At 38.6% G+C, this 26,661-nt stretch overlaps 1 protein-coding gene across 7 annotated transcripts in view; it reads right to left on the bottom strand.

The window, feature by feature from the left end:
• The window catches only part of ACACA (acetyl-CoA carboxylase alpha), a 240,643-nt gene that overhangs the window by 81,004 nt on the left and 132,978 nt on the right, over positions 1-26,661 (bottom strand). For all 7 annotated transcript variants that reach the window (XM_055400493.2, XM_055400510.2, XM_055400527.2 and 4 more), the window contains 8 exons: positions 26,161-26,217; positions 25,872-25,916; positions 19,715-19,756; positions 18,464-18,679; positions 17,417-17,572; positions 14,414-14,617; positions 9,174-9,329; positions 7,260-7,406 (listed from right to left, as the gene is read on the bottom strand). In XM_055400493.2, the coding sequence (XP_055256468.1) occupies positions 7,260-7,406; positions 9,174-9,329; positions 14,414-14,617; positions 17,417-17,572; positions 18,464-18,679; positions 19,715-19,756; positions 25,872-25,916; positions 26,161-26,217 (1,023 nt within the window). The remainder of the gene's footprint in view (positions 1-7,259; positions 7,407-9,173; positions 9,330-14,413; positions 14,618-17,416; positions 17,573-18,463; positions 18,680-19,714; positions 19,757-25,871; positions 25,917-26,160; positions 26,218-26,661) is intronic.

Here is a 26,661-nt window from a genome sequence, read left to right on the forward strand (position 1 = left end):
AGTTGAGTTCCTTTTCAGACAGATAACAAAATGCTGCCTTTCCTCTTTCCTTTTGTATGTTGGGTAGAGTATTACATCTTCACTTTTAATTGATACTACCAAAAAATAATTGCAATTTAAACTCAGAACCTCATGGGAAAAAAATACCTCATGAAATATTAGAAAATACTGTCTAGGTCTTAAAAGGTGCATTTTTAAATCATAAGGAATTATAATATTTGACTTAATCTGTACCATTCAGAAAAAACGTGGTACAAATAATGTCAATGCCTTTCCATATTGTATTATCTGCTGGATATCATGTCCCATTGCCTAGTGTCGTATGATCACATAAAACAGCTGAAAACAATTTCCTTAACAGCTGAAAAACTCTTTTTTCATGCTTGGATAATTAAAAAATGGCTGAACAAACTTACCTCAACCCTTCTCAAAAGCGATGAAGGGATAAAAAGAATATCATTTTGAGAGCAAAAAAAACTTTCTTTTCAGAGGCTAATTCTTCAAAAATGTTACCAAAGATCAGAAGTAATCATTTTAAACAGGGGAATAATTTTTTCCTGTACTACATATGTACATGAAACCACACTGATTTTAACACATGTACACAAAATGTTTTAATACACATACCAATTTTAAAAAATACAGGCAATGGAGCACATACAAGTCAGTGGTATTGAGAAACGGGGCACCTAAGTAATTGGTTTGATAGGGAGATTAACCAAGCTGGCCTACCACAGTTGAGGAAGCCTCACCTATGAGCCACGTAAACGAATGCTGAACCCTGATGCTCCACACCACACCTCACCCTCTGGTGTCATCTGTTGCTGTCCTGATGCTCGTTATTGCCTCCAGCTGGAGCTGTAGAATTACTTGTCATAGGGTACTATGTCACAGTCTTTTTCTGTAAAGTCTTAAAAATTAAGATGTATGAAAATGCTAGCAAGTACATCCTTTTGTTTAAAGGCTATCTTTAGGATTTGCTTTTTTTTTTTAAGATTTTCTTGCTGTGGACCATTTTTTTAAAAGTCTTTCTTGAATTTGTTACAATATTGCTTCTATGTTTTTTTGTTGTTGTTTTTTTGGCCACGTGGCATGTGGGACCCCAACTCCCCAAGCAGGGATCAAATCCATGCCCCTGGCATTGGAGGCTAAAGTCTTAGCCACTGGACCACCAGGGAAGTCCCAGAACTTACTTTTGGAAAGGCACTGAGGGGCCCTCTCCGCAAGTGCCGCTTTGGTTGGCCAAGGAATACATCAGGATTTCTCAAGTTAGTCAAGTTCATTGGGCCTTGGTTTGCTATTAGTGAAATGAGTCAGAATCAATGAGAAATCTCCAGCTCCAATGACAGGCATTAAGAGGGAATTTGAAGAAAACTATACATATCCCAAAAGGGTTAGGAATTCATTAGAAGTAATTCCATGGCAGGAAGACCTAGCTTTCAAAATTAGCCTATTTTTCTCATGAGGGACTCAACTTTGGTCCTGAAGATCATTTCAAAGACTTGTAACTAAACATGCTCACTTAGAGGCTAAAAGAAGAAATATACACAATAATTTTAAACAAAACTATCTTACCATGTATTTCATAATATGTCTTTTTCCATACTTGAAATTCCTATCTTGCTAAGCTAAAAGGATTCAAAATTGGTTTTTTAAAGTCCTTGATGAAAAATAAGGTAAGTGCAAAGTATGAATGTTTATATGTCATCAGTGGAATGTGATAGTTTTCTGCTGAGGATCTCAAAGCACTTACAAGCACTCTTCCATCTTCAGGGACAGATTGGTGGCAAGGACCATTAGTCTCTTTTTATAACTTGAACAATCAGTGCACAGACCATGATCCTGTTTTTCAGAGCTGCTTTTCTCAGGTCTATTTCATAGCTCACCTTCAGCATTCTACAATATAAACATTCCTCTTTTTCAACACATATCTGAAAGACTGATATGGACTCAATTTCCACACCCAGCATGAAAAGGTAAACTGATTTCAAAGGAATAAGACAAAAGCCCAGTAAAATACACTCAAATCAGCTTCCCATACTGGAGTTATTCTGAGGTTAAATCGAGTAAAACAATATGCAAAGGCCTAATGTTAAACTAGAAAAATATTTGGGTTTTGTTCGCATGAGAAATGGTCAACGCTTTTCTTACTCAAGCCCACAAATGCTGTCTCCAGTCAGTTTCAAAGGATAATGGGTTCCACTAGGAGCAGAGTCCAGGAAAGCCCAAGCAATTCCTTTGAGGGTATGGAAAATGTCAACCAAGTGAATTAAGATAGAGGGTTATGGTGTTTTTTCTAAAATAAGAGGTCCTTTGGGTTAAGAGGTCCAGCCTAAGAACTGTCAAAATGGATCTACTAATTAATTTCTTCCAATCTTTCAGACTTATATAAGCTTACCAACTTCCTTATCCAACTCCTACATTTTATTTTTGTTTTTATACTCAAATGAGAGATTTCAAAGGACTATGGCAAAAAATCAGTGAGGCACAGGGTCAAAATGGTAAGATTTGTTTAAGCTAGTCAATACATGCAGGGATATTTATCATATCTCTCTTCCAATTTTTCTATAGGCTTGCAATATTTTGTAGTAAAAAAAAATCAAAGAGGTGCTTATACTTTGGTAGAACTGGACAACAGTGCGTTGCCAACAATTACATGACAACTAAATGTGGGCTGGGCCGAGCAGTTTTAGAATTGAATTCCTAATCGCCACGATTTCATTCCTCAGAATATAAAGCAGAGCTGACACCAAGATACCAGTCAGAATGGCAGCTAGCCTTTCAACTTTAATTTATACTACTTTTTTCCCTCTTCAATCATCCCCTAAAAAAAATGTTTCCCGTGAAAATGTGTAGTCATGATATAAGATTCAACAGATCTCCACCCAAAGGGTTAAAAACGCAATGGCGTGTTCTAGGAAAATGAGGTAAAGCCTACCAGACCAGCTGAAAAAAAGAGAAGGATATCACTAGATTTGCCTCCCAAAGCAGGACAATTCAAGAGGCTCATCTGAATGCTAGACTGCTGAGAAGGAAAAACCCTGACACCTAGTGCCCATCTGAAAAAGTCGTGGAGCCACTACAATTTTAAGCCTGGTAGTGTGTATGTGGAGGTGACCATTAAATTGCATTCAATTTGGAACACACTTAACCCCCAGAAAAAAGTTTAAGGAAATAATGAAGTGCCACGCAAGAATTCCAGTCTCTAATACCAATCCTTTTCAGAGTACACATCCTAAGCCTAATTATTTTAACTGCTTCTAGACACAGCATCTTCTTCTTATCACCGTTTTTCATGATGACAGGAGCAATGAGAGGGAAGGGATGGATTCATATTCTTAAAAAGCCTGTGTTCTGAAACAGTAAGGAAAACAGGACCCTCATTTCTATCCACACTAATTTTGCTATAAAAGATACCTGTCTATCGTATCGTTCATCATTGCCTGGTTTGGAGATTCATCATGTAGTTCACAGAGCAGTTTAAGGAAGTTTAATAAAAGGATGCTAATAACAGTTCAGAATAAGTAAGAACTCAGTTTCAAGAAGGCCAGTGCTTTCTCTGTCCTTCTGGGCAAAGTTAAGTTTTTCTCCGTCAAGTCGGTTATCAGCCGTTGGCTTGATCTTAGCCTGAGCCTTTTAATAACAGGATTTGGTGCGAAAAAGCAGCTGCCTTGAATTGTGAACTGTTACTCAAAATGTTCCCACCTGCAATTACAGCTTCCACCAAATGATCAAAACAGATTAGCAAACTGGCAGGAAAAAGAAAACAACTCCCCCCAAATTGAGAAGTGCTGAAAGTACAGACGTTGGTTAGCTGCACTTCTCTTGTATCCAGGTTCAACAGCACACGTTCATCCAGCTGGGTATTTACATACAGTGCCCATCACAGGAGCGTGAAATCAGTTTAGTCTATGTTGCAATCACATTTTCCTCAATTTTCTTCTTTACTTGAAACTATTAGGAAAAAAAAAAATCCTAGACAACTCATCTTTGGAGCTATTTGCAAGGAACGCAATTCACAGATTTGGTCTACATCTTTTTTATTCCTACTCTAAATTCATACTAAACGCAGTGCCATTCAAAATCTGACAATGAGAAAAATGTATTCTCCTATAGCTTTCATCATGCATAAGGTGGCATTCCTTCAGTTACATCTCTCAATGGGAAAGGGACAACTAGGAAAATAGAAAAGAGATAGCAACTAACACCACCTCGAAAAAGCTCTCTTTCTCTTGCTTTTAACACAGCCACAGTGTTCGAAATGCAGGTCACATCTCTGCTGAAACAGCCAATATTCTTCCTCAAATGGCAAACAAGTTCCCTAAAACTAAATGGAACTGAATTGTTCCAAGTTCTGGTCCCATCACCATTTTACCTATTTACTGTCCTGGGGGGAAAAAAAAATAGGGGAGAAAGACTGGCTACCCACCTAGCCGATGGTCTGGTAAGTGCAGGCTTTCTGCTTTTGATTATGGGGAGAAGCATCTCAATTCATGGGGAAACTCTGCAGGAATCTCTTGTTTTACTTGTATGCCTTATATCTGTGGGCTGGCTTTGAAACCCAGAAACTCCAGTCCTTCAAGGTAATGCAGTATCACCCACCATGATGACCTGGTGAAGCCGCCACCTTTGGAGAACACCAATTATGATGATTTAATGTCTGTGTAGCATCGATGCTTTTACATCACGCCTTGGCTCTTGGAACATTAACAGGCCAATTTTTTATCCCTGTCTTTAATAAAACTATTTCTCAAGGCTCTGTTCCGATGCCCATTCTCTTTGGGATCGGACTGATTTGCTCCTGATCTCATCAGCATCAGCTCTTTTCCTTCCCCTCACATCATTCTTGGGATAATATGTAGAGTGCCAGGCTCATGACAAACTTGTCTCTTTGGCCAAAGAAAATTAAATGGCAACTGCTGAAAGTCAACTTGCCCTGATAAAACTGGGCTCGGCAAAAGGAAATACATCTCCCTGCCACCTGCTCGTCTCTTAGGCAAGGCTGTCCCTCTGAGTTCTGATTGCTGAAATTCCATCTTCAGACTGGTTGGTCTCTCAGTGGACATGCTCCATGGTACGTCCCAGCTCTCGGTAACAGAGTCTGATACTAATAACCCCGAGCTCATTCCTGTCATGCGGGGGCCCTATAATCTAGCGCTGGCCACTGACTGACTTCACCAGCCATGCCGGGCATTAGTCACTAACTGCTCACCCCTCCAGAGCTCAAGGACTCAAACAGCAAGCTAATGCTCAGCTTCAATCCTACTGGGTCATTCGATGGAAAACAAATGAGGACAAAGAAAACAAGCAACGAGAAGGGAAAAGAGTAGGACGAGATGAAAGTCAAAACTGATGAAAAGCAAAAAGAAAAAATTTTTAATACAATTAGATGTCCAGATTTCAAAATTATTATTAAAGCACTGAGCAAAAAAAACACAAGGTCGACCGCTCACAGCCATAGTCCTGAGCCGTGAAGACATCCCTTTCCACCAAGGTTTGTTGAGTCTTTAAAGGGTTAAAAAAAACCTTTAAATTTTTTTTTTATTCGTGTGGGGGTGTGTGTGTGTGGGTGGGTGTCTTTGGGTACAGAGTCCCGTATAATAAGACTATTTGTATTCATACTGGCAGAGTAAACACTACATGTTCATGCCCAGGCAGCTCTGTGCTTGTAATTTCAGCAAGAACAGAGCTCTGTCCCTCTGGGACTTCACTATTCCCCTAGTCTCCACTCGCTCAAACACAGAATGAGAGCAGAGAGAAAGCAGGACAGAAAGATCGTGGCAGGAGGTTTTCTACGGGGCTGCGGCTAGCTTTCACGTGGCCAAAAATCTCATTTTGGGTTTTAATTACATTAGTTAATGGCGTTTCTCTCTCAGTCCCATGTTCACAAGAGTGCCTTCCGTTCCCGAAGACGATACTGTTCAATGAATCTGAATTTCAGTCTAGCACAGTGAGGCTTTTCTTTCTGCTGAGGGTTTCACTAAGTAGATGCTACACACAGTGGCATAAACCTCTGCTGCAACTTTGTGTGTTAACAAGTAACATATACATACTCTTGTCAAAATTCAATACATCCTTCCTCCCAAGCCTCTCACTTTTGCTATCTGTTGAGGCATTAGATTAGAACTTCTACAAGTCCAACTGGGTCCAATGCTTGCATCCATCTTAATACCAAGCAATCTAAATTTGGCAGCTCCAGTATACTTAATAAATAGTCATGCACCTTGTACGTTTAGCAAAATTTTTTGAAAAAAAGATATTGAATAAAACGGGAAATAATTGCATTTATCTCCAAAGGTCTACCCAGTCTGTTTATGGTGAACACTCAGGTAGAGATTACTCCTTCTAAGGGACCAGTTTTATCCAGGGATGATTTCTAAGGTTAAAATAAAAACATATGTCATTTTAGGCTTATTACTATTGTATTGTTATCACTGGTGTTATAACTGTACTTGAGAAGCATAGTTAGAATCAGGAAGAATCTCAATGCATGGGGCAGTATATGTCTTTACATCATTAGTAACAGTGTTCTAGAGGAAAAAGGGATCTAAAGCTAAAAACGCATGAGTCACGGTTCTCTGTTACCTCCTTTGATGTTTTAAACTCCTGGTTCTGATGCAGCCCTTTTAAGAAGAAAGTATTTCCCATGCTCACAACATCACTAAATCAAATTACCTGAGCACGAAAAACAAACTAAAAACCATACACTAGTAAGGATCCAAATAAGAAAAAACATCAAGAAATATTTAAAGGCTTTTATCAGAGAAAAATCTCAGAATCTCAAAGATGGACAAAAACAGAGAAAATAATCTGTTCCTGTGTACCTATCACCTAGCTTCAATTAACAACTCATGACCAATCCTGTTTCATCTGCACTCCCACACTCCCAGCCCTACATACTTCTGAAGCAGCTCCTAGACATTAGCTCATTTTATCGTTAACTATTTTAGTAGGCATCTCTAACAGAAGACAATGCTCTTTTTTTTATAAAACAAAATTGTAATACTGTTTAAAAAAATGTAATCTTATTATCACACCTAAAAAATTAAGGATGACCCTTGCTGTCCAGTCTACGTTCTCTGGCCGAAGAATTCTACCGACAGAACTACAACTTCTACCAACAAGACTAGACTACTTCTACCAATGCTGCCTGTGCCACTCAGATCTTATTTAATACTATTTAATGACCACCCCCATGGAAAGCTGGTATTAGTGGGCACAGAGATAAGAAAGTGGGGAAGGGAATCTCCAGGACTTGCCTCATTTCCTCCTGGAAGCCTGTTCATGTGAACCAGCTGACCTTGATCATCCAACACGAGTTCAGTGTACGTCAGTATGTCTGAAGGCAGAGGGGCTGGTGGAAGGAATGCTTGAGAGGACATAGATTCCCAGAGTTTGATCAGGGACTAAAGGAGGAGAAAAGTTTGACTAATCAGTAACAATCAGCATTTCAACATGAACAAAATAAATATCAAAACACGGTCAATTTAGTTTTGCTCTTTCTTTTCCAAGCATTCTACTGAGCATCTAAATGTTACACCAAATTCTAGAGTTCTCATTCTCCGTTAAAATAGACTTGTAATTGTTTTTCACATAACGTTTTTTACATGCCCCAAATCAGATGCTTTGCCAATAACATTAAACTACTGAGGGATCATGAATCAGTAGGAGACTATTAACAAACACAATGGACCTAACAATGTCCTGGGAAAATTAAAAAACTAAAGTAGCAGCAATACCTCTTTAAAAAAGGAAGAAAAATCCTAGAGAAACTTGGCCATAGAAGAATAACCAGGAAAGTGAGTGACACTCAGTTAATACAAAGCAAACCCAAGAACACAAGAATAGAGTTTCTACTAGAGGTTCAGGGGTTGTATGCTCTAGTGTATTTTCAAAGCTACAGGCCCACATATGGGAATTAGCACACTAGAGGTGGATGACTGTTTGTACATGTACAGATCAAGTCTGCTCAAATATGAGAGAACAGAGACACACATCATTTTTAAACCATTCTGATGTCCATTTCAAATTTCATATTACCAAAACGAATGTGGCATGAAGTGGGAACTAGTTTGGTTGTTTTTCTGCTTGACTCAGAGCAACATTTAAAACCAAGGTGACTCATTCATACCTACAAGTCTAAATCACTGTGCTTATGTCTACTCTATAGGATAAATTGTATAGAAAGTGATTTCTGTTTATGGCGCCAGCACTAGGGAACAGAATTAACACTCAACTTATAGGCTGGCAATACTAGTAATACCGAATGAAGACAGCTATGTGTCAAGAGAGAGACCTTGTAAACAAATGGCTACATAATGGAAATCTCTCGTATTTCTGAATAATACAGGAATTACAAATAGACTATTTACTAAGACCACATATATTACTTTATTAAAATTCAAATGTGGTAACATGGTATTTTTGACTAGGAGACTTGGGAAATTTCTATATTCATAGATTTTTTTTTTTAAGGATAAATTCAGTATTCTTTTGATACCTTCTTCTTTATCTGTTGCATTTTCTGCTGGTGATATACTTTTCTTGCCTTCTATTGATGGAAGAAAAATCTGCAGCCTAGACATGATTCACCATACAGATCAAAGGAATTTATTTTCATACGGAGGATGAGATTCATAATGTCATATTTTCTCACACTAGTTTTTATTCCACTGTAATAAATCTCCCACAAAAGAACTGATACTTTAAACTGTGTACCATGAACTCTATATCCATTTGTATATGTTATATACAGATTCTCACCATATTAACCTAGGCTGTCAGTTAGAGTCCTAGGTTATCTTGGAAAATGAGAACCAGAATTTCAAACCTCTTTTTGACTTAAATACAGGCTTTGGAAATAGACACCTGAATATAACTCCTCACAGAGGTCATCATAAACTACCATCAGAGGTGCGTAGTCTCAGTTTACTCTTTTCTACTCAACAGAGGCCTCTATCCTCACCATTCTTCCATTCACTCATAAAGAACCATCCACCATCTGAGCTGGCAGTCATAACCCCAGAAGAGAAAGAAGTGAGAACAGGGTCAAGACACTTCCTGCCTTTTGAAAGTGTCCTATTTCAGTGTAAGCTGTATCTGATGAAAATTCAGGAAAAATCTTGCCTCTCTGGCACATGTCGGAGCCCCCACCCCCAGGTAGCCACCTTTACCTGCCGAAACATCTCTGGGATATCATATATGTATGTTGTCCCTAAGGACTGTGCCTGGAACCTCTTGGATTGAAGCAGGTCTTTGGTCACGTACGGAGTGTTGATTAACATTCCATGTAATGGTCCCTGTTTGTCTCCATATGCCTGAAACATGATCTGCAAGAAAAAGATGAAGGCATGGGGAATTAAAAGACAAGAGAAAGAGAAAAAAAAAAAATCACATGCGTTGCCTAAAGGGACGTCTTTTCACAAATGGTATTTCTTGAAACACATTTTTGGTGAGTTGAATAGCTAAGATACACCTCTTAACATTGGGTACATGGTATTCTCGCCTCTACAGATTAACCAACTCCCAAAAATGGTATGTAACCAGCCACAAATCACAAGCTCCTCCTCTCACTTTTGAATTAGTGGAAATCAATGAGAAAGCACCAGGGTAAATTTCATGTTTCAGAGACAGATTGATAATGCTTGCCTATCAAAATGACTTGAATCCCTTATTCAGAAATGAAGGTCAACTAACCAACTAAGCAGTCCTGGTATTTAAGGTGAGGAACAGCTATGCACCAAAGAGAACTCTGTTCTATCTTCAAAGACAGAAGGCCAGGTCAAGGCTCTACCGGGTCACCTATATAGTCTACTGGCTCAGAAGGTACTTCGTAAGTACAATTAGCTACACAAAGGCTTCAGAGATTTGACACAAGTATATTTTACCCATCCATCTAGCTAGCTGATTCTTGTGAGCTCATAAGACAGAGCCTTTAGTAAAAAGTATATATATTTTATTAAATATAATACACATACATCTATATTTCCCCCAGTATACTGTGTCTACAACTAGTGAATAGCTCCTTCAATTCCTGTATTTGTCACATAATAAAATCACCACACCAGTTTTTAATCATTTTAACTCAAATATTTCTAGAAGAGTACCTCATATTTCATATATTTAGTTTTATTTGCTTATGAATATTTATAAGGGATGCCATTATTTCTATTCAGTTAATATTTATTGAGTGCCCGGAGGTTGTATGACACTAAGCTAGGCACTTTATGCATGAATACATAAAACACAGATTCCCAGTGTAGTGAATACAAATGGAGACTGGGTAGTGAGGGTATGTGTGTATACCCACTTATCTCTTCGGGCCTGAAATATATAAGCTTAAGTCTACCATTAATGAACAGATTTGCAGGCCTGCTAAACAGGCACCAGGAGAGAATGAAGTATTCTCCTAAATCCTGGGTACAGTTCAAGTAAGTAAATAGTTAGCCCTTTAGATCAAAAGGAACAAACGTGTTCTACTTACTTGTCAATCAGGTCCTATTCTGGGCAAAACCTGTTGTGGACTGCTTAAAGACCCACAGAATCGAGCTCCCAATCCTCTTCCACAAAGCTAATGATGAAAGTCCCCAGGTGGGAGGTAGAATTAGCAATGTCTTAGTAATGTGGGAGGCAGAAATAGAAATGTTTCAAGAGATTTGAAGTGTTAAGTGAGGCTAGGGTGTAAGTATGTAAAAACTGGACTTAGAGGCGATAACCCAAGTCAAAATAAGGAAAAAAAAAAAAGAGCAAAAGCAATAGGTTCTTGAAACTATTGGGTTGGCCAAAAAGTTTGCTTGGGTTTTTACATAAGATCCTATAGAAAATCCAAATAAACCTTTTGTCCAATCCAATACATTCCTGTCTATTAGAAAAGACAAGACTAATGGGTACAGTTTTTGCAAGGTCTGGAATAAAGTCAGGCTGGTCGTTCAAGCAACATAACTGTGTGGACTGAGAAAGCAGGTTGGAGAAAGCTCATTGGGTACTTTCACTGCTGGTGGGAATTTAACGTGGTCAAATTAAACTTAAACTTACTATGCCCCAATAATTGTACTCATAGATTTACTCAAATGAAAACAAATCTACGCAAATATTGGAAATCAATGTTCACAGCAGCTTTCCTCACAATAGCCCAAACTGAAAAATAAAACCTCGGATACCCATCAACAGGTTAATGAATGTAAAAATTTTGGTATATCCATAAAATGGAACACTACTTAGCAACAGAAAGGAGCACACCCATGATCCATACAACACGGATGATTCTCAAAAACACTACGCTTACCAAAAGCAGCCAGACACAAAATAGTACATATTGTCTAACTTCATTTATCTGATATTCCAGGACAGGCAAAAATTACTCTATAAAATTAGAAAGCAGATTGGTGAGTGCCTAGGGCTGAGGAGGGCGCCCTTACCGTTGACTGCAAAGGAGAACAAGAGAATTTTTGAGGGTGTCAAGTGGTCTCTATCATGACTGTGATGGTGACCATGCTGCTGCTGCTGCTGCTGCGTCACTTCAGTCGTGTCCGACTCTGTGTGACCCCACAGACGGCAGCCCACCAGGCTCCCCCGTCCCTGGGATTCTCCAGGCAAGAACACTGGAGTGGGTTGCCATTTCCTTCTCCAAAGTGTGAAAGTGAAAAGTGAAAGTGAAGTTGCTCAGTCATGTCTGACTCATAGTGACCCCATGAACTGCAGCCCACCAGGATCCTCCGTCCATGTGATTTTCTAGGCAAGAGTACTGGAATGGCTTGCCAGTGACCATAGGTGTGTACAATTTGAGGATGAATTAAACTGTAAACATAAAATGAGTGCCTTTTATTACATCTAAGTTCTATCTCAATAAAGATGACTTTGAAACATATATTTCTCTCTTACACTGAACATTGGAAATCAATGGACTTATATAATGGATTACTCAAATCTCCCTCCTCTGACCGCCTGACATAAGTACTCAGGATAGCTAATACCACAAAGACTATACAAGGAAAGTTAAATAAAATGAAACTCAAGCCAGTCAACCTTGCTTCTTGTTGACAGAAAGAATGAAAAATTATTCTTGAACAAGAGGTTGATAACAATGGATGGCCCTGGAAATCTCTGAATGATAGATAACACAGATGACTGTTATAACAGATACATATTAGATATATTAGATGTATTATATTAGATAGTTATCTATGTTACCTAAGTTAATTCCATTTTCTGCTATCATGGCCATAGTCATTAAAAATTGATAAAGTATACTTTACAAATTCATGAACATATGTACATATTTTATTTATCACACACCTTTTACCAGAGGCCATCAAAAGGGCTTCTCCTGGAAAAAAATCTCTGATCCCATACAATCTGCTCCCTTAGAACCATGGGCTTATTTTTTGATGGCATAAATCAAATCATACAACAGAGAAACTAATTATCTGTCTTCTTCCCTCATGGGTAAATTTCTTGAGAAGAAATATCACTCTTTACCTTTGTATCCCTACTGCTTGATACATCATAAGTGTAAATGTTAAATTAACGAACAAATGACTGAATGATACGCCGCACGGTCCTATATTGTTTTAGATTTGTGTAATGACTCACGGAACGGAACGGAATGACTCACTAGAGCACAGAAAGGGAAAAAATAAATTGTTGATAAGCATCAAGGAGGCTTTCGGAGTTCCAGACCTGAGTTAGAGGCTCTTTTGTTAGCTCCCTCCTCCAGCTGTGGGCTCTGGCATTCACACTTGGCAGTGGCCACTGAATTTCAACTGAAGAGCCTGAGGGAGACCCCTTTCTCTAGGACTTCCTAAATACACAGGACCTATGGTAAGAAGGGAGCTCCCACAGGCAAAAGGCAGCTCATTTATTTTTTCAAATACCCGTTGTGCCAAACATAAGTCACTTAGTCGTGTCTGACTCTTTGCGACCCCATAGACTGTAGCCTGCGAGACTCCTCTGTCCATGGGATTTTCCAGGCAAGAATACTGGACTGGGTTGCCATTTCCTTCTACTAAACCCTGAATAAAGGCATTTGTGCCTCTCATGCCCCTGTGTCACCACTGGCCAGCATGAGGGAAATCTCAGAGCTTTCTAATAAAAGAAAGGACAGGGGAAGTAGTTATGAAGAACAAACATATTTATCAAAAACATTAAAATCTCAAGTGGCCATCTTATTTTTCACAAGAATAGACCTGCCTTGAAGCCATTGTAGAAGTTAATTAAAAACATCACTGCCCATGGAAAGCTTTGACTGAAAATGTCTTTAAGGCTGTCCTGAAAAACATCAAATGCCGCGAAAATTATTGAATACTCTTTCTCTTGCTCACCCCTTGCACTCTTGTGCTCACTTTCTGTTTTAACTGTTCACTTCTCACGGGATAGATTTCTCTGGCCATCTAAGTGGGAATCAAAGCACGAAATCAAAGGTTGCTCAGACGACTGTCCAAACCCAGAGTTTTAAATTTTGTCTTCAAAATCCTGACAAAAACATCTTTTCTTACTGCTGTTCTCAGACTTAAAAGGACGTAGATAAAAACAAGAGACACATAATCTCTCCATCACCCAATACATAGAATAGACGGAGATCTTGTGTACACATACATAGGAGCAAGTTCATCCTTTAACGAGAAGAAAGGCACTTGCCAAGCTCGGGCCAGAGACCTAAAATTAACATCCCAGTTCTTAAAAAGATGTGAATAATGGTGAACGAAGCTAAATCCTGTACTATAGTAAATGGCCCAAAGATTTAGAAGCTAAGGTGATCAAACAGATTAAAAGGGAATGCTGTTATCATAGAACCAATCTACTTTGAAAGTCACTTTTCATTTTCACATTCTCAATTCTTCTACCTGAAAAAATAGGTTAAAGTTTGCCACTTTGCTCTTTTTATAGATACATGATACTCTGAAGGCAAGATAATGTGTGTAAGTGGAACAAAGGGTAAATAAGATAAAATCTCTGCTTGATCTTGCTCAAGCTATTATTATATTATGTTGAAATTTCTTTGAGATATTTCATACTTCAACAATTCTCCTTCCTTTCCTTGCCAATGAGTGGTCTAACTAGGCTGAAAACAGGAACAAGGACAAATCAGATCAGAGAAGACAAAATTGCTCAAATAGCCCAAGAACCCTAAACTGCACAATTACTCTGGAGTCAGGTTCACGTGGCACCTGTTAGGGCTCCCCAACTCATGACCAAAGGTTAAGGGTTTCAAAACATTCAGGATTACGACAGAGATGCTACTTATGAGGCAAATGAAGTGTTTCAAGTTCGTGCAACCATTTAAGCTGAGCAAGGATTACCACCACTAGATGGAACAATGGGATTTGTGAATCTGGGTCTTTCTGTAACAAGGACAAGTGGCTACTCTCTGGGGGAACCAAGTCAAAATTTTGAGGAGCCTACTTAACTACTGTACCTGTGCTGTCCTGGAATCAGTCACTTCCTTGTACAGGCTGATGTCCAAGTAATAGCCAGACTCGTTCGTCAGGAAGAGGCGGATGGGAATTGCTTTTCCAGTTGGTGTCAGGCGAATGTTGATTTTCAGTTCTGCCTGGAGGACACGCAGTTTCCACAGCCGACTTCCATAGCGCATCACCATGCTCCGCACGGATTCCTCAATCTGACACAGACACATCACCAAGCACAAAACTTAAGCACCTTGTAACTAGGATCTGATTCAGGTCTACCCATCTTTGGGAAGAGAGGAAAGGGAACAGATTCTGCTTTCTGGAGATTTGTCCTCCAGGTATTCCTTCCAAAAAGACACACAGTTTCTCCCCAACCCTACTCTCACTTAGAACAAGTCAGGGACAATTTCATGCTGGCCTGGCATTTGAGTGGTTTTCTCTGGCTCACAACACCCAAATCTGTGCAACTCCCCCTTCCTCTTTCCCAACTGTATTCATATTCTATGCCAAAGATCTGCAATATCTAAAATTAGAAGCCATGGGATTTAAGAGAAGGCCCCAAATAAGAATAAAATCTCTAGTTAAACAGCTATTAAGTAGCATTTATATGCATGGTAACTATGTTTCATTGCACTTTCAGGACCTTAAATCAACATAGCAATTACCACCATGAGCTTTTTTCCATACAATTTTATTAAACTTTATAATATATGTTTCTTGGTAAATTGAACAAATTAAAGAAATGCAATTTGTAGGTGGTGCTAGAATGTTCTCTCTAAAGAGAGCTCTGAAGCTAGGTCACTGCTAAGTCCAACTAGGATTTAACAAGATGGGGCAAATGTTCCCTCATTTTTCTTACCTTTGAACCAAGGCAGCTTAGTGGCCCTCATTTTTAGGGTTTGGTGAGTTATTTTAACCAAATGGCCTTAGATGTGATTTTTCCTTACTGACATACTAAAGCAAAAAAGAACTTTTTATTCCCAATATGGCTACAGGCAGCTAAGACATACTACTCAAAACAATGTCTTCTTAAATGAAGTATCTCTCTAAAATGTTTTCTCAACGCCTTAGAGAATTTTTTTAAAAATCTCACGCCATCCTTCATTTGTGGCTCTTTAGAAGTATGTGCCACTCTTGTAGTTTATTTCTGTTCCAAAGAATTTCAGGTTAAAATGAGTTTCAAGGAGTTAACATCTCTATTCCCACACTTGCCTGTTAACCAAGAGATATCTACCCATTCTTTTTTTGAGGGAACAAAAGTCAACAATTTCTAAATACAGGAAATTGACAGCTGTCTATGATTGGAAAGACAGAGTCAGGGCATATGAGCACTTGGAGCAGAAACAGAGAGGCTGATAGCAAAAACTCATTGAGGAATGCTAAGTCATATCTACAAATATATATAGTGATAGAGTGTCCAGGGCACGTTTTAACTCTCCTAGTTTCATGACTCCCAGGATGCTCAAGAGAACCTTTGCTTAAACTGAATGATGAGGCTTTGTGAAACTCAGTAAGTAGCCCTGACCTCGGCTTTCCTGGCAGACAAGGCAACTAATCAGTAATCTGAGTCTAGGTTATTTATCTGTAACTCCATTTTGCTTTCAAGATTTTGAATCATTTTCACCACCAAAATTCGAAATTCGGTAATCTGAGTCTAGAAGAGAAAAAAAGTAGAAAACTATTTCTCAGGTCTTAAACGCTAAGTTCAAAAAGCAAAAGTCCATGCCTACAATGGCTCTTGAGAAAGAGGTCTCCTATTCAAATATACTGGTTCTCCTATTCAAATTCCACAATATCATAAAAAGGTTAGAGGGAGTGGAAACAAGAGAGCAACCCGTCTTTATTACACCTGGGATAAAAGGTCAAGTACAGAGTCACCTTGCTTTCCTTCCTTAAATTATATGGAATGCATTTTAGAATAGAGCCTCGGGGAAGAAACCATACATTGTTCTGTGTGGAATTCCGTATCAACCAAATTTTCCTCTGTGGAAAAATACTAAAGAGAAATAGGTTAGACACTTTGGGAAGGTGTATTACTGCTCAAAGGCCATCAGATGACCAGTAAAAAGAGGCAGTAATTTTGCCAAAATGCCCAATAATAACAAAGTTAGTTATACCAGATGAGAAATCCTAGGGAATTAAAATAGGACTGCTATTGTGGTAAATATCATAAAATATCCAATTACCGATGGAAGAAGAGGAAACAGTTTTATATTTTTGAACTGCTTATAAGTGACCATCAAGATAACATCAAACCACCTTCAGTGTTTTAAACGTTATACTTAAATGGATGTATTTAATTATATACAAATTATATCACAAGATTTTTACTGGCTTATATCTCCTGCAATACAATGGACTAGATACACTTTTAAACTATATCCGTGAAAGCAAACAAAACTATGAGTGAATATTTAATGATTACATTAAAATGTATGTATTAATGTAAATTAAACAAAATTATAAATTAAAACATAAATTAAAATGTATGATTATGAAATTTCTACTCATAGCTAAGTCTCATGGTAAATTATGATTGCTTTTTATTTTTATTTTTATTTTTTTTTTGAACAGAGGAAAATTTATGCGTCGAACCTGGACTGGTCACTTATGATAATATACATGCTACAATTCCATTCTCTCCAATCAGTATGATTGCTTTTTAAATCACTGTGTTTAAAGGTTATTTACACAGAGATCACTACAGCAAGGGAGTCAGACATCATCACATGCTTTTCAGCAGAAACTCAAAGGCAGGTAGTGGAGAAGTAAAGCTTCATAGCAGAACAAAGAGACACCTTCAGTTTTGTGGTATACTTTCAATGGTTATATCAAATTTTTGCTATCATCCCAGAAACCCAGTCCTAGAAACATTCTTTAAACTTTAAAGGTCAAGGGTTTAGTCAGTTGACCAAGAAAGTACCTGTTTCCCGGTCCAAATGCAAACAAATAAGAATGACTCTCTCGGCTGAGTTGGCAGGTGCTGGGTGCAAAGCTACAGAGAAATGTACCTTTGATGGGTCCATGATGACAGTAGGAACAAAGTTGAGGAAGATGTGGTTGCAGTCAGTCCGGACATTTGTATTGTTAAAGGCGACTTCCAACTCATCCATGGCTTCCAGGAGGAGCCGCTCCCCTTCATTTTGTAGATACTCAAAGGAAGCTTCCTATGCAGGAAAGAACATCACCATCAATATTAATGTTTTATAGGGTTGGCCAAAAAGTTTGTTTGGGTTTTGGTGAACCCAAGAAGTCATAAGGCTGTTAAGTAGATGTTATTTATCTTTCTTCCTGGGGTCAACCCAAAGACCACAGGCAGCAGGGGCTAGCAAGGGTCAGATAAAGAGTTCCCACCAGCCCTTCCTCCTGCCTGTTTGGTACCATTTTCTTACAATAAGTGGAGATCCTGTGCACCCCCAGAGCTGCAACCCTAGTAGGGTCACAACTGCCAGACAGAGCAGCGTAGAAAGGAAATCTGTTTAGAGAGGAAAAGCTGCAGAAAGGTTATGGCTATGGGATGCAGGAACAAGTCACACACCAGCTGTGTACAGAAACCACCCCCACTGTTAGACAGGTTTGCCATGGAGTCATCTCTAACTTTTCATTTTATCCTCTAGCATCACCCAAACTTCCCTGTGGTTTTTCTGTTCGCATGCTTTTTCTTTTCTCAAGCAAGTACTATCATGCTTCCATTACCAAGAAAAATCAAATGAAAGGGGAAAAAAAGCCCTTTATTCAAACATGGAATATTTACCTCTGTGAGAGAACTGACTCTTAGACTTCTGGTGGTTATTGGACAATAGGATGAAAGAGAACAAAAGCCTTGATTCAAGAGGAAAACCTGATTTTGAATCATGGCTGTGTCTCTGTCCCTTCCCTCAGAGATAACTTTCCATTGAAGTACAGCACCTGGGGTCTTCTCTGGTGGCCCAGTGGTTAGGACTCTGGGCTTCCATTGCAGTGGGCATAGGTTCGATCCCTGGTCAGGGAATTAACACACTGCAAGCCGAGTGGCATAGCGCCTCTGCCCAGGAAAAAAAGAAAAGTACAGCACCTACCTTGGTGACCAGATCAGAATGCCTGATGATTGCACGAACGAAGAACCGGTAGTCTGTCACTTCTGTGCCCACTTCCACCTTGGCTGCCCCGAGATACAAGTGCATCTTGTGATTGGCACATGGGATGGCAGTAAGGTCAAAATTTCTCATCCGGTTCAGCTCTAACTGGAAAGCTAGGGCAGGCTCCAGGTGACGATAGATACGATCTTCCTCAAACTGAATACAAGAATTGGAGGAAAGAACAGCTTAGAAGAGGCAGTTACAAAATTATATTATGAAACTGTATATAAAAGAGATGCTTTAGAAAGAAACATAAGCCATGTTGTGCTAATGGACCAAAGGGGAAAAAAAGGAGCTACATACAAGGAAACTGCAATAACTGATACAAGATTAGGCACTAGAGTTCCTGTTTACTTTGTAAGCTTTCATCATTTATACTTTTACAACTGGTGATGCTCTCCATTAAAAACAAACAAAAACCCCCCATCTATTCCCTCAGAACTCCTCTAGCATTTAAAGCCTTCATAGTTCTTTTTTGTTTTTAACAATTAACCAACATTAATTTAACATTACTATTTCACATACCAGTGTTTTAGTTTTATTCAACTAATCTAAAACACGTATGGGCAGGATCCATGTCTCATATATTTACCATTTCTGGCAGAGTGAAAAAGGACATAGGAAAACAAACATCATGTAATTTTGAAAAATAGGTATTTGGCTATGGAATATCCTGTATCCATGCATAACTATTCATATTTCTTTTTTTAAAGTTGCATTTACATTTACTGTATGTTTTGCTGAAGCCAGACACGTTTAGAGTACAAGTCCATAGAGTAAATGGAGAGAGAAAGCCAAAAACATAAGCTGGTAAAAAGGAGAAACCAATGTGGTCTGAAATTTTATATTTTAAAATTGAAAAATGCACATAAACAAGCTGTGGGTGACGAGAATAATCCAACTAACTATAGTAGTCCTTTCATATTACATCATTAGGATTATCCTAATGGGTGATTTTGAAAGTTATTACTGTCTTCAGTAGGTCAGGACATTACAGTGCTTCCTGAACCAAACTCTTTTGGAAGGGAACCTTGTTTAGTTCGAAGACATATGTAAGACAAAGGGAAGTATAAGTTCAATTAGAGAAAGAACGGTAAGAACATATGGCACAGACACACTACTCTTGGGCTTTTAAGGAAAAAGCAAAGATTAAAAAAAAAAGAGAGAGAGAGAAAAAAAATCAGTCCTTACCTTATCCCTTGCTCGGAATGTGAAAAATTTAGGAAATTCTCTCTGTGTTAAAGAAGGAGGGAAAATGTGTCAGTCCTTCATACATACGACTCTTTGGGGATAAACACATGGTAGAGAAATAGCCAAGCATCTAGAAGATAGTTGCCTAGAAAACATGATCCTTACCTAAGCTTACTCTGGAGAAAATGAATGATCCTTTGGGTAACTGTCATTTTGACCCCACTTACAAATTTGAGAACCACCACAATACTAACCCAACTAATAGCTACCCTCTTCTAGGGTGAAAAATGGTATTTTTTTCATCTCCCAAGTGGAAAACGTCTTGGCTGTTACCCTTGGCAGAAGCTGGCACACAAGACCAATGCATCCTTATACTGCAGCACTGCAATAGTAGTCACTGGATTGATTTCCCAAGTTTCTCCTTAGGAAACTCAAAGTGCAAACTCACCAGAGAAGATAGCATCCCCAATCCACGCCTTTTTTCCCCCTCATTCACTCTCAAGTCGATAATTTCAAAGGTTTAAACAATAACATTCCAAGACAAAGAAAAGTGAGATGTTACTTTGGTCAGTAGCCCTCTATGTCTAGAAAAGAACAGGGTGGAACTAGTGAACATGCAATCATTAGGTCTTACTGCTCTTTTGCAGGGCATTACCCAAGAAAGCAACCAATTTACTAGAACCTTATTAATTAACAAAGATGAATTCAATTAGCAGAGTCCATTAGTTTCTGAAATTTAACTTATTAACACCAAATACCCCTGTTTCTCGGATGGGAAGCTCTACTGGCAGTGCTGGAATCAAGTCATTACTATTTGCCTCCATAGGAGGTTTCATTAAGGCATCTTCTTCATTATGAGTGCAATGTAATCAAACACTTATCGGTACAAGGCAGAGAGACCAGGACTAGCTGCCTAAATACCCCTCACTGAACTTCAGGAACCACGAAGGAAACATGAACTGAAAGCCTTGCAGGTGGCAGGCGCTCTCATGTGTTGACTGTCGAATGTTCTCAACAACCTCTCTGGAAGAGTACTGCTTTTTTTTTTTAATAAAAAAATAAGTTTTTATTGTTGTATAGTTGCTATGTAATATTGTGTTAGTTTCTACTGTATGGCAAAGTGAATCAGTTGTACATATACATAGCCCCTCTTTTGTGGAATTCCTTCCCATTTAGTTCACCACAGAGCACTGAGGAGAGTTCCCTGTGCTATAGAGTAGGTTCTCATTAGTTATCTGTTTATACATAGTATCGTTAGTGTATATATATCAATCCCAATTATTATGACCCCGGAAAGTGAACTTGGGTCGAACGCTAGAGCCCATGCCATTTCATCTCTACCTAGCAAGTACAGGATGCTACCTATCTATTCTTCCTTTTAATCCAAATTCCTTATTTAGAGGACTTCTCTTCCAAGAACCATGTTTGTTTTTGAGACAAAAAACCAAAAACCCCAGAAATTAAAGCTTTAAGGAAAAAAAAGCAAAAAAAAAAAAAAAAACCCACGCAAAATTCATGGTTCTTAAATTTATGGAAAACTTCTTAAATACAGGTCTTACACTTCAACTATAACTTGCTCAGTTAATAAATCTTTTTATATTTTCCTTGGCATTTTAACTGAAAAACAGCTTCTAAGAGCTTGTTTAGCAAGGCCAGCAAACCACTTGTCTAGGCGTGGGTCTTCAAAAGCCCTTTGAAAGTGGATTTTACACAGCACTGATCTTTTACTGATGATGTTTTGTCCTAAATAATTCTCTAATTCCCCTGAACGACAGTGAAGAGTATGGGGATGACTTCAAGGTTAAGCAGGAAGATGTTGAGCTGAATTGTCAGTAGATTTCATGCTCGGGGCTTTATACAGTCTAGTTTTGGTTTTATTTTCAAGAGGTATGGCTTTCAGAGCATTAGCTAAAAAGTAACATGAGTCAAAAAAAGAAGGGTAACAAAGTCCTTCCCTGAGATTTTTCTGAAAGAAAAGTCAAGGAAAGTAATGATACAACCTTTTAATCACATACTCTTCAATTCCTCCTTAACTTTAATTAATTAGTTACCTAAAACAGTTACGCAAAAGATGAGATGACATGAACAAATGTTCTTAAACTTTTGAATAAATTTTTAGTTCCACAGTGAAGTCCTCACTAAGCACAAAGCATTCAGAATAGGAGATGGAACGAACTTCCATGAAAACCAGGATTAATGAGCAATTCTCCAAGACAGGGAAAGACTTTTGTAGAAAATTGCTTTTTTTTTTTTTCACTCAAAAGTCACAGAAAGACAGAAAACACAGAAAAGAAGAAACCCCAAAGTCTGATTATAGTTTTAGTAAATTCCTTCATCCTACCACATCCTCATACAGCCAATTTTTCCACTAACGGCATTCAAGCTTACTCTGTCACTAATGTAATTGCTTTTGAGGCATTCTACTAGTGTTATGGGCAAATATCATAATTGAATGTACACAAAGAAAAGCCCTCTTAGTGTTCTGGTACCAAAAAACAAAAGAATGCAACATTTCTCAGGAAGAAATTATACCCCTGCTGTGTTCTAATCAGCCAACCATCATCAAGACAATCAAAATAATTTGCCTAAATTAGCCAATCAAGACACCCTGCAAATCAGAGAATGTGAAAACCTGCAACAGAAAACATCATAGCTGATTATGATACTAATAATCGTGTTAAAAACCTAATGAGATGAAGAAATTGGAAGCTGGCTGGTGCAATTCTCTTTTACCTCAACATGCTGAGAACTAATTATATAGACTGTAATTAAAACAAAAACTCAAACCAAACCTTCTGAAAAACTAATAGTTGATCCACTAGCAAACAGAACTGCCAATTTTTTTCTAGCTTTATTGAGATATAATTGACATATCAATTTTTTTTTAAAGAAATGAACTACTAACCATGATAGCTGTTTTCGATAGTGGGCTCTTCCTTCAGGCAAAAACAATCCAAAACATTTAAAGTGGGAGTCACTCACATAAAAATCTGTAAAACTGCAATTATCTCCTAGGTGATTTACAGCAGAATTTTTTAAAATCTCATGAAATCTTACAAACAAGAAACAAAAGGAAACTACAGGTGGAAATCTGATTTAGAATCTCATCATGGTTTCTGGACCTAATGCTCTGTTTGGGCAGCCAAGTATAAGAAAAGATCTGAGAAACACGCATTTTAGCAACCTTAACAAAACTTTGCTGGGAAAAAATATGCAAAGCTTCTTAAAGTACACTACTGATGCTCCAATTCAACAGCATCTTCTGCCGCACATTTTGGAATTCTAGATCTGAATGAATGAAACGAACAGAGACTCAGTACTACATAAAACTGGAGATCAGCAACTTGATACAGTTACAGAAATTCAGAGAGATTCTTCTTTTGCTTTCAAGGCCTCAATTTTTTTTTTTAATATGAAGAAGATATTTACAAGGATAGACTTGCTTTTCCTCAAACTTTCTGTTTAAATATCAATGTTAAGCATTGATACTCAAAGTCTCATTATGGGTATTTGCTTTAATTAGATGGTTATGGAAACAGACTCAAACACCAAGACTCCTTAATGTTGGTGACTACTGCCTGCTCAGAAGAATGGTCTCCATGTAGAGCCAAGACACTTAGGCATCAGCAGACATTCTGGTGGACAGATCTCCAGGGACTGTGTTGATGAAACAATATTGGAAATAAGTCCAGCCTTTGCTGCCATGTGAATAACTACCTAATATCTACACTCTCTAGGAACCTGCACTCGGCAATGTTCTGGTCCTGAAGCAGACCAAGAGACGACAGCTATGGAACAGCACGGCTGCCTCCTTCCACACCAGCCAGCGTCGTTTTTGAACCAAACGTGGTAACCTTCCTCCTCTCCTTGCCCCCTCCCGCGCGTGTCTCCTCTTCTGCTCAATAATACAGGGATTTCACAGTGCAGAGCAGGGGAGGCTGCATACATAACAGTGGATTACCAGGAAGCCAGAGAGATCAAGGGACTCATCACTAACGCTCCTGGAAAGCTTCCTCTTTTTCACACGACACTAACTAGGGGGCAAGCACACATAGGATGACATGACAGAGGCCAAGCGTCCTTCAAGCCACCACCAGCGGAGGAACTCGGAGCAGCACCATGACGGTGAGCCCCGGATTTGTACAACTCCCGCCAGGGCTTCCTGGCTATAGCAGATCCTGGCCAGAGTTCAGTAATAGTCACCCTTGCCCCCTGCGTAATCATTAATCATGTCTCAGGGGCCTAACATGAAAACACCCCAACTCCTCTGCCACCCAATTCTTCAGGGCAAATCCAGTCCATACCTGAACCTTCATGTTCTCTGCATCCTAAAGCAACGTTCCCTATACTTATGACAGATCAAGTCACTTGATAATTTAACTGATTTCCCACTTCATGCCACTATAAATGGAAACTGGACAATGCATGATCGGGAAGACCACCTGCTGGGCTCATTTCCAAGCAGATCTTGCTTATACATGTCTCTATTCAACTGAAATCCGGAAATATTAAGAGAGCAGGGAGGGGAAAAAAAATGTTTTAAAGCTGTTAGGTGTTTGCTAGGACAAGATGTAGATTCAATGATAAGAAAGTGTCCCAAAAAATGTCTGTGACAATTAACTGCTTTGGCCTTTAAAAAAAATTTCAGCAGAGGGTTTTATCATAGAATGCTGATTATAGAAAGCCAGTTAGTGTGCAACACACATGAAGACTCCAAGGAAAAAGGAAAACAATTTTACAAATTCAGTATTACTCCTCAGAATAATATATATTCCAAAGTCAGTGATGAAAGAACAAATCAGATGAGCACTTAAGAACCGAGCCTGATACTTTTTCTAAATCCAGGGCCTGGCTCTGGCATGTCTACCTGAGTTCTGATCAGCATCTACCATCCACAGTATTTATTCACAGGTTCTCACACTCTATCCCCAAGTATCAATTTTATTCTCTAAGCTCCTGATTTTTCTTTCTAAAGCCCCGGGGTTCTCTTTAAGCTCCTCATACTTCTCCACTGCCTTCTGTCTCCTATCTACAGTTATTGATTGATATATATCTGCACTCTGCTTGATTTCCTGACATCAATAACACCGGGGAATTGTGGAGTCCACAACATTTCCTAAAGCGTTTCAGAAAATCCTAGCTCTTTAGCCTGCAGGCTAGGCTCTCTTGTTTCTCTACAGACTAGACCAACAAGGTGAACTGTGAAAAGGAAAACAGAATGTCAAGTGTTAGAGACCTAACAAACAAAGGGGCAATAAAAGCCACCCACACACAGGTCTTTGAGTTTAGGAAGTCCTTTACAGCATCCCAAATGTTACCGTCATGTGGGCTTGTAGTGAGCAGGGCTTGAAAACTAACTTAACTATCTTGATGGCTAATAAAATTCTCATCAGAAACATTAAGACTTTGTAAATATCCTTTGGAATCTGACTTCACCATATCAGGAGCAATTTTTAAAGAAATATTTTTTCTACATTCAGCCATTTAAGAAAATGACATCTTGACTGCCAACTGGATTTTTGACCTCTCTGCTATAATGATACTCGGTATGCTCATACACAAATACACCATGGTTCAGATACCAGGCTATTTAGTGAGTCTTCTTTACTCACATTTTTCAATAAAAATTTTAAACTCATAAATATTAATAGTTAATTTGGTTACATGGGAGAACCAGCAACTTAATTTTTATTTATTTCCTCCTTGTAGAATTAACATACAACAAAAACACTAACTGGGGCTCTGTTAAGGCATTTTAAATAATATATGATTGTTCTTCAGAACTGGCAGATCTCAATAATAGAATCTGAATCCATCTTTGGTTGAAGTCAAGACCTCAAGTACGAGTGGCAGTCTTTGATTACTGATTCACTGTGTGCACAGAAGAAATTACTAGTTAGCGCCTCCTTCTACCTTATTCATTTGGATAAATGCATGTGCTCGCTCTTAACTATTTCTCAGAGATACACTGAGAATTCATTATAGGAGAAAAAGAGAGTGGGGGGGAACCTTTAGTCTGAATACCCTTAGAAGACCTGAATATCCATGCTAATACTTTCTCAAAGAAGAGGGACCAAATATCAGACCAGCCCTTCTAAAAATAACCAGTAGCCAACAGAGAAAACAGTGATCTGTCATCGTGGTTTCTCTTACTTACATGAAATCTCTGATCCACTTCATAGTTGACCTGTTTCCTGAAATCCTTTCAAATGAAAGACAGAAAGGAAGGGGAAAAAGCAGAAGGCAATTAGAAATAAAGTTTAAAAAGTATTGAGTAAAAGGAGATGACAAACGAATGCTTTTCTTGATTAAATTTACACTGAAACAGTTATTCCTTTATATAAATGCTACAAGGAAGCGTACGGTTATAATTCCATTTTTAACTTTGAAAGTTCTAGCAGCAGCATAAGAAATATTACAGAGGTACATAATTCACATGCCAATACCTTTTGTGCAACCAGGAAAGTAAGGCGCCGGATCCCATGTTCAACCAGGGTAGCTTTCTACAAACAAACATGTAAAAACAGAAGACACGTGAGGCCACCGTTCATCCTAAATGTTAGCCTATTCAGTCCTCGGAAGGCCCTGACTGCGCTAAGCATTCTTCTTGGGTATCTATATCTTGACTCGGTACCTTCAAACTTGCAAATAAGTAAGTCTCAACCTGGCTCCTGGGAATGAGCCTTACAGAGTAGGTTTTATATATTGATCTGGATGAAATGGGAAGAGAACTCTGTGGAGGAGAAAGGGTCATATGGGGTGATCTGAATTCTCTAAGGACTCATACGTATCAAGGTAGACAGTAACACACTTTCTGCTTACAGAAATTGCACTGTTGGGCATGTATTTACATGTGAAGAACAATACTGATACAGAAGCTAAACGCAATCAGGCAGAGGAAAAATAAGCAACTTCCACAAAACAGCAAACTTAAGTCCTAAACTGTT

Source organism: Moschus berezovskii, chromosome 20 (assembly GCF_049115385.1).
Source record: "Moschus berezovskii isolate FMDL1 chromosome 20, NW_MosBer_1.0, whole genome shotgun sequence".
Lineage (NCBI taxonomy): Eukaryota > Metazoa > Chordata > Mammalia > Artiodactyla > Moschidae > Moschus > Moschus berezovskii.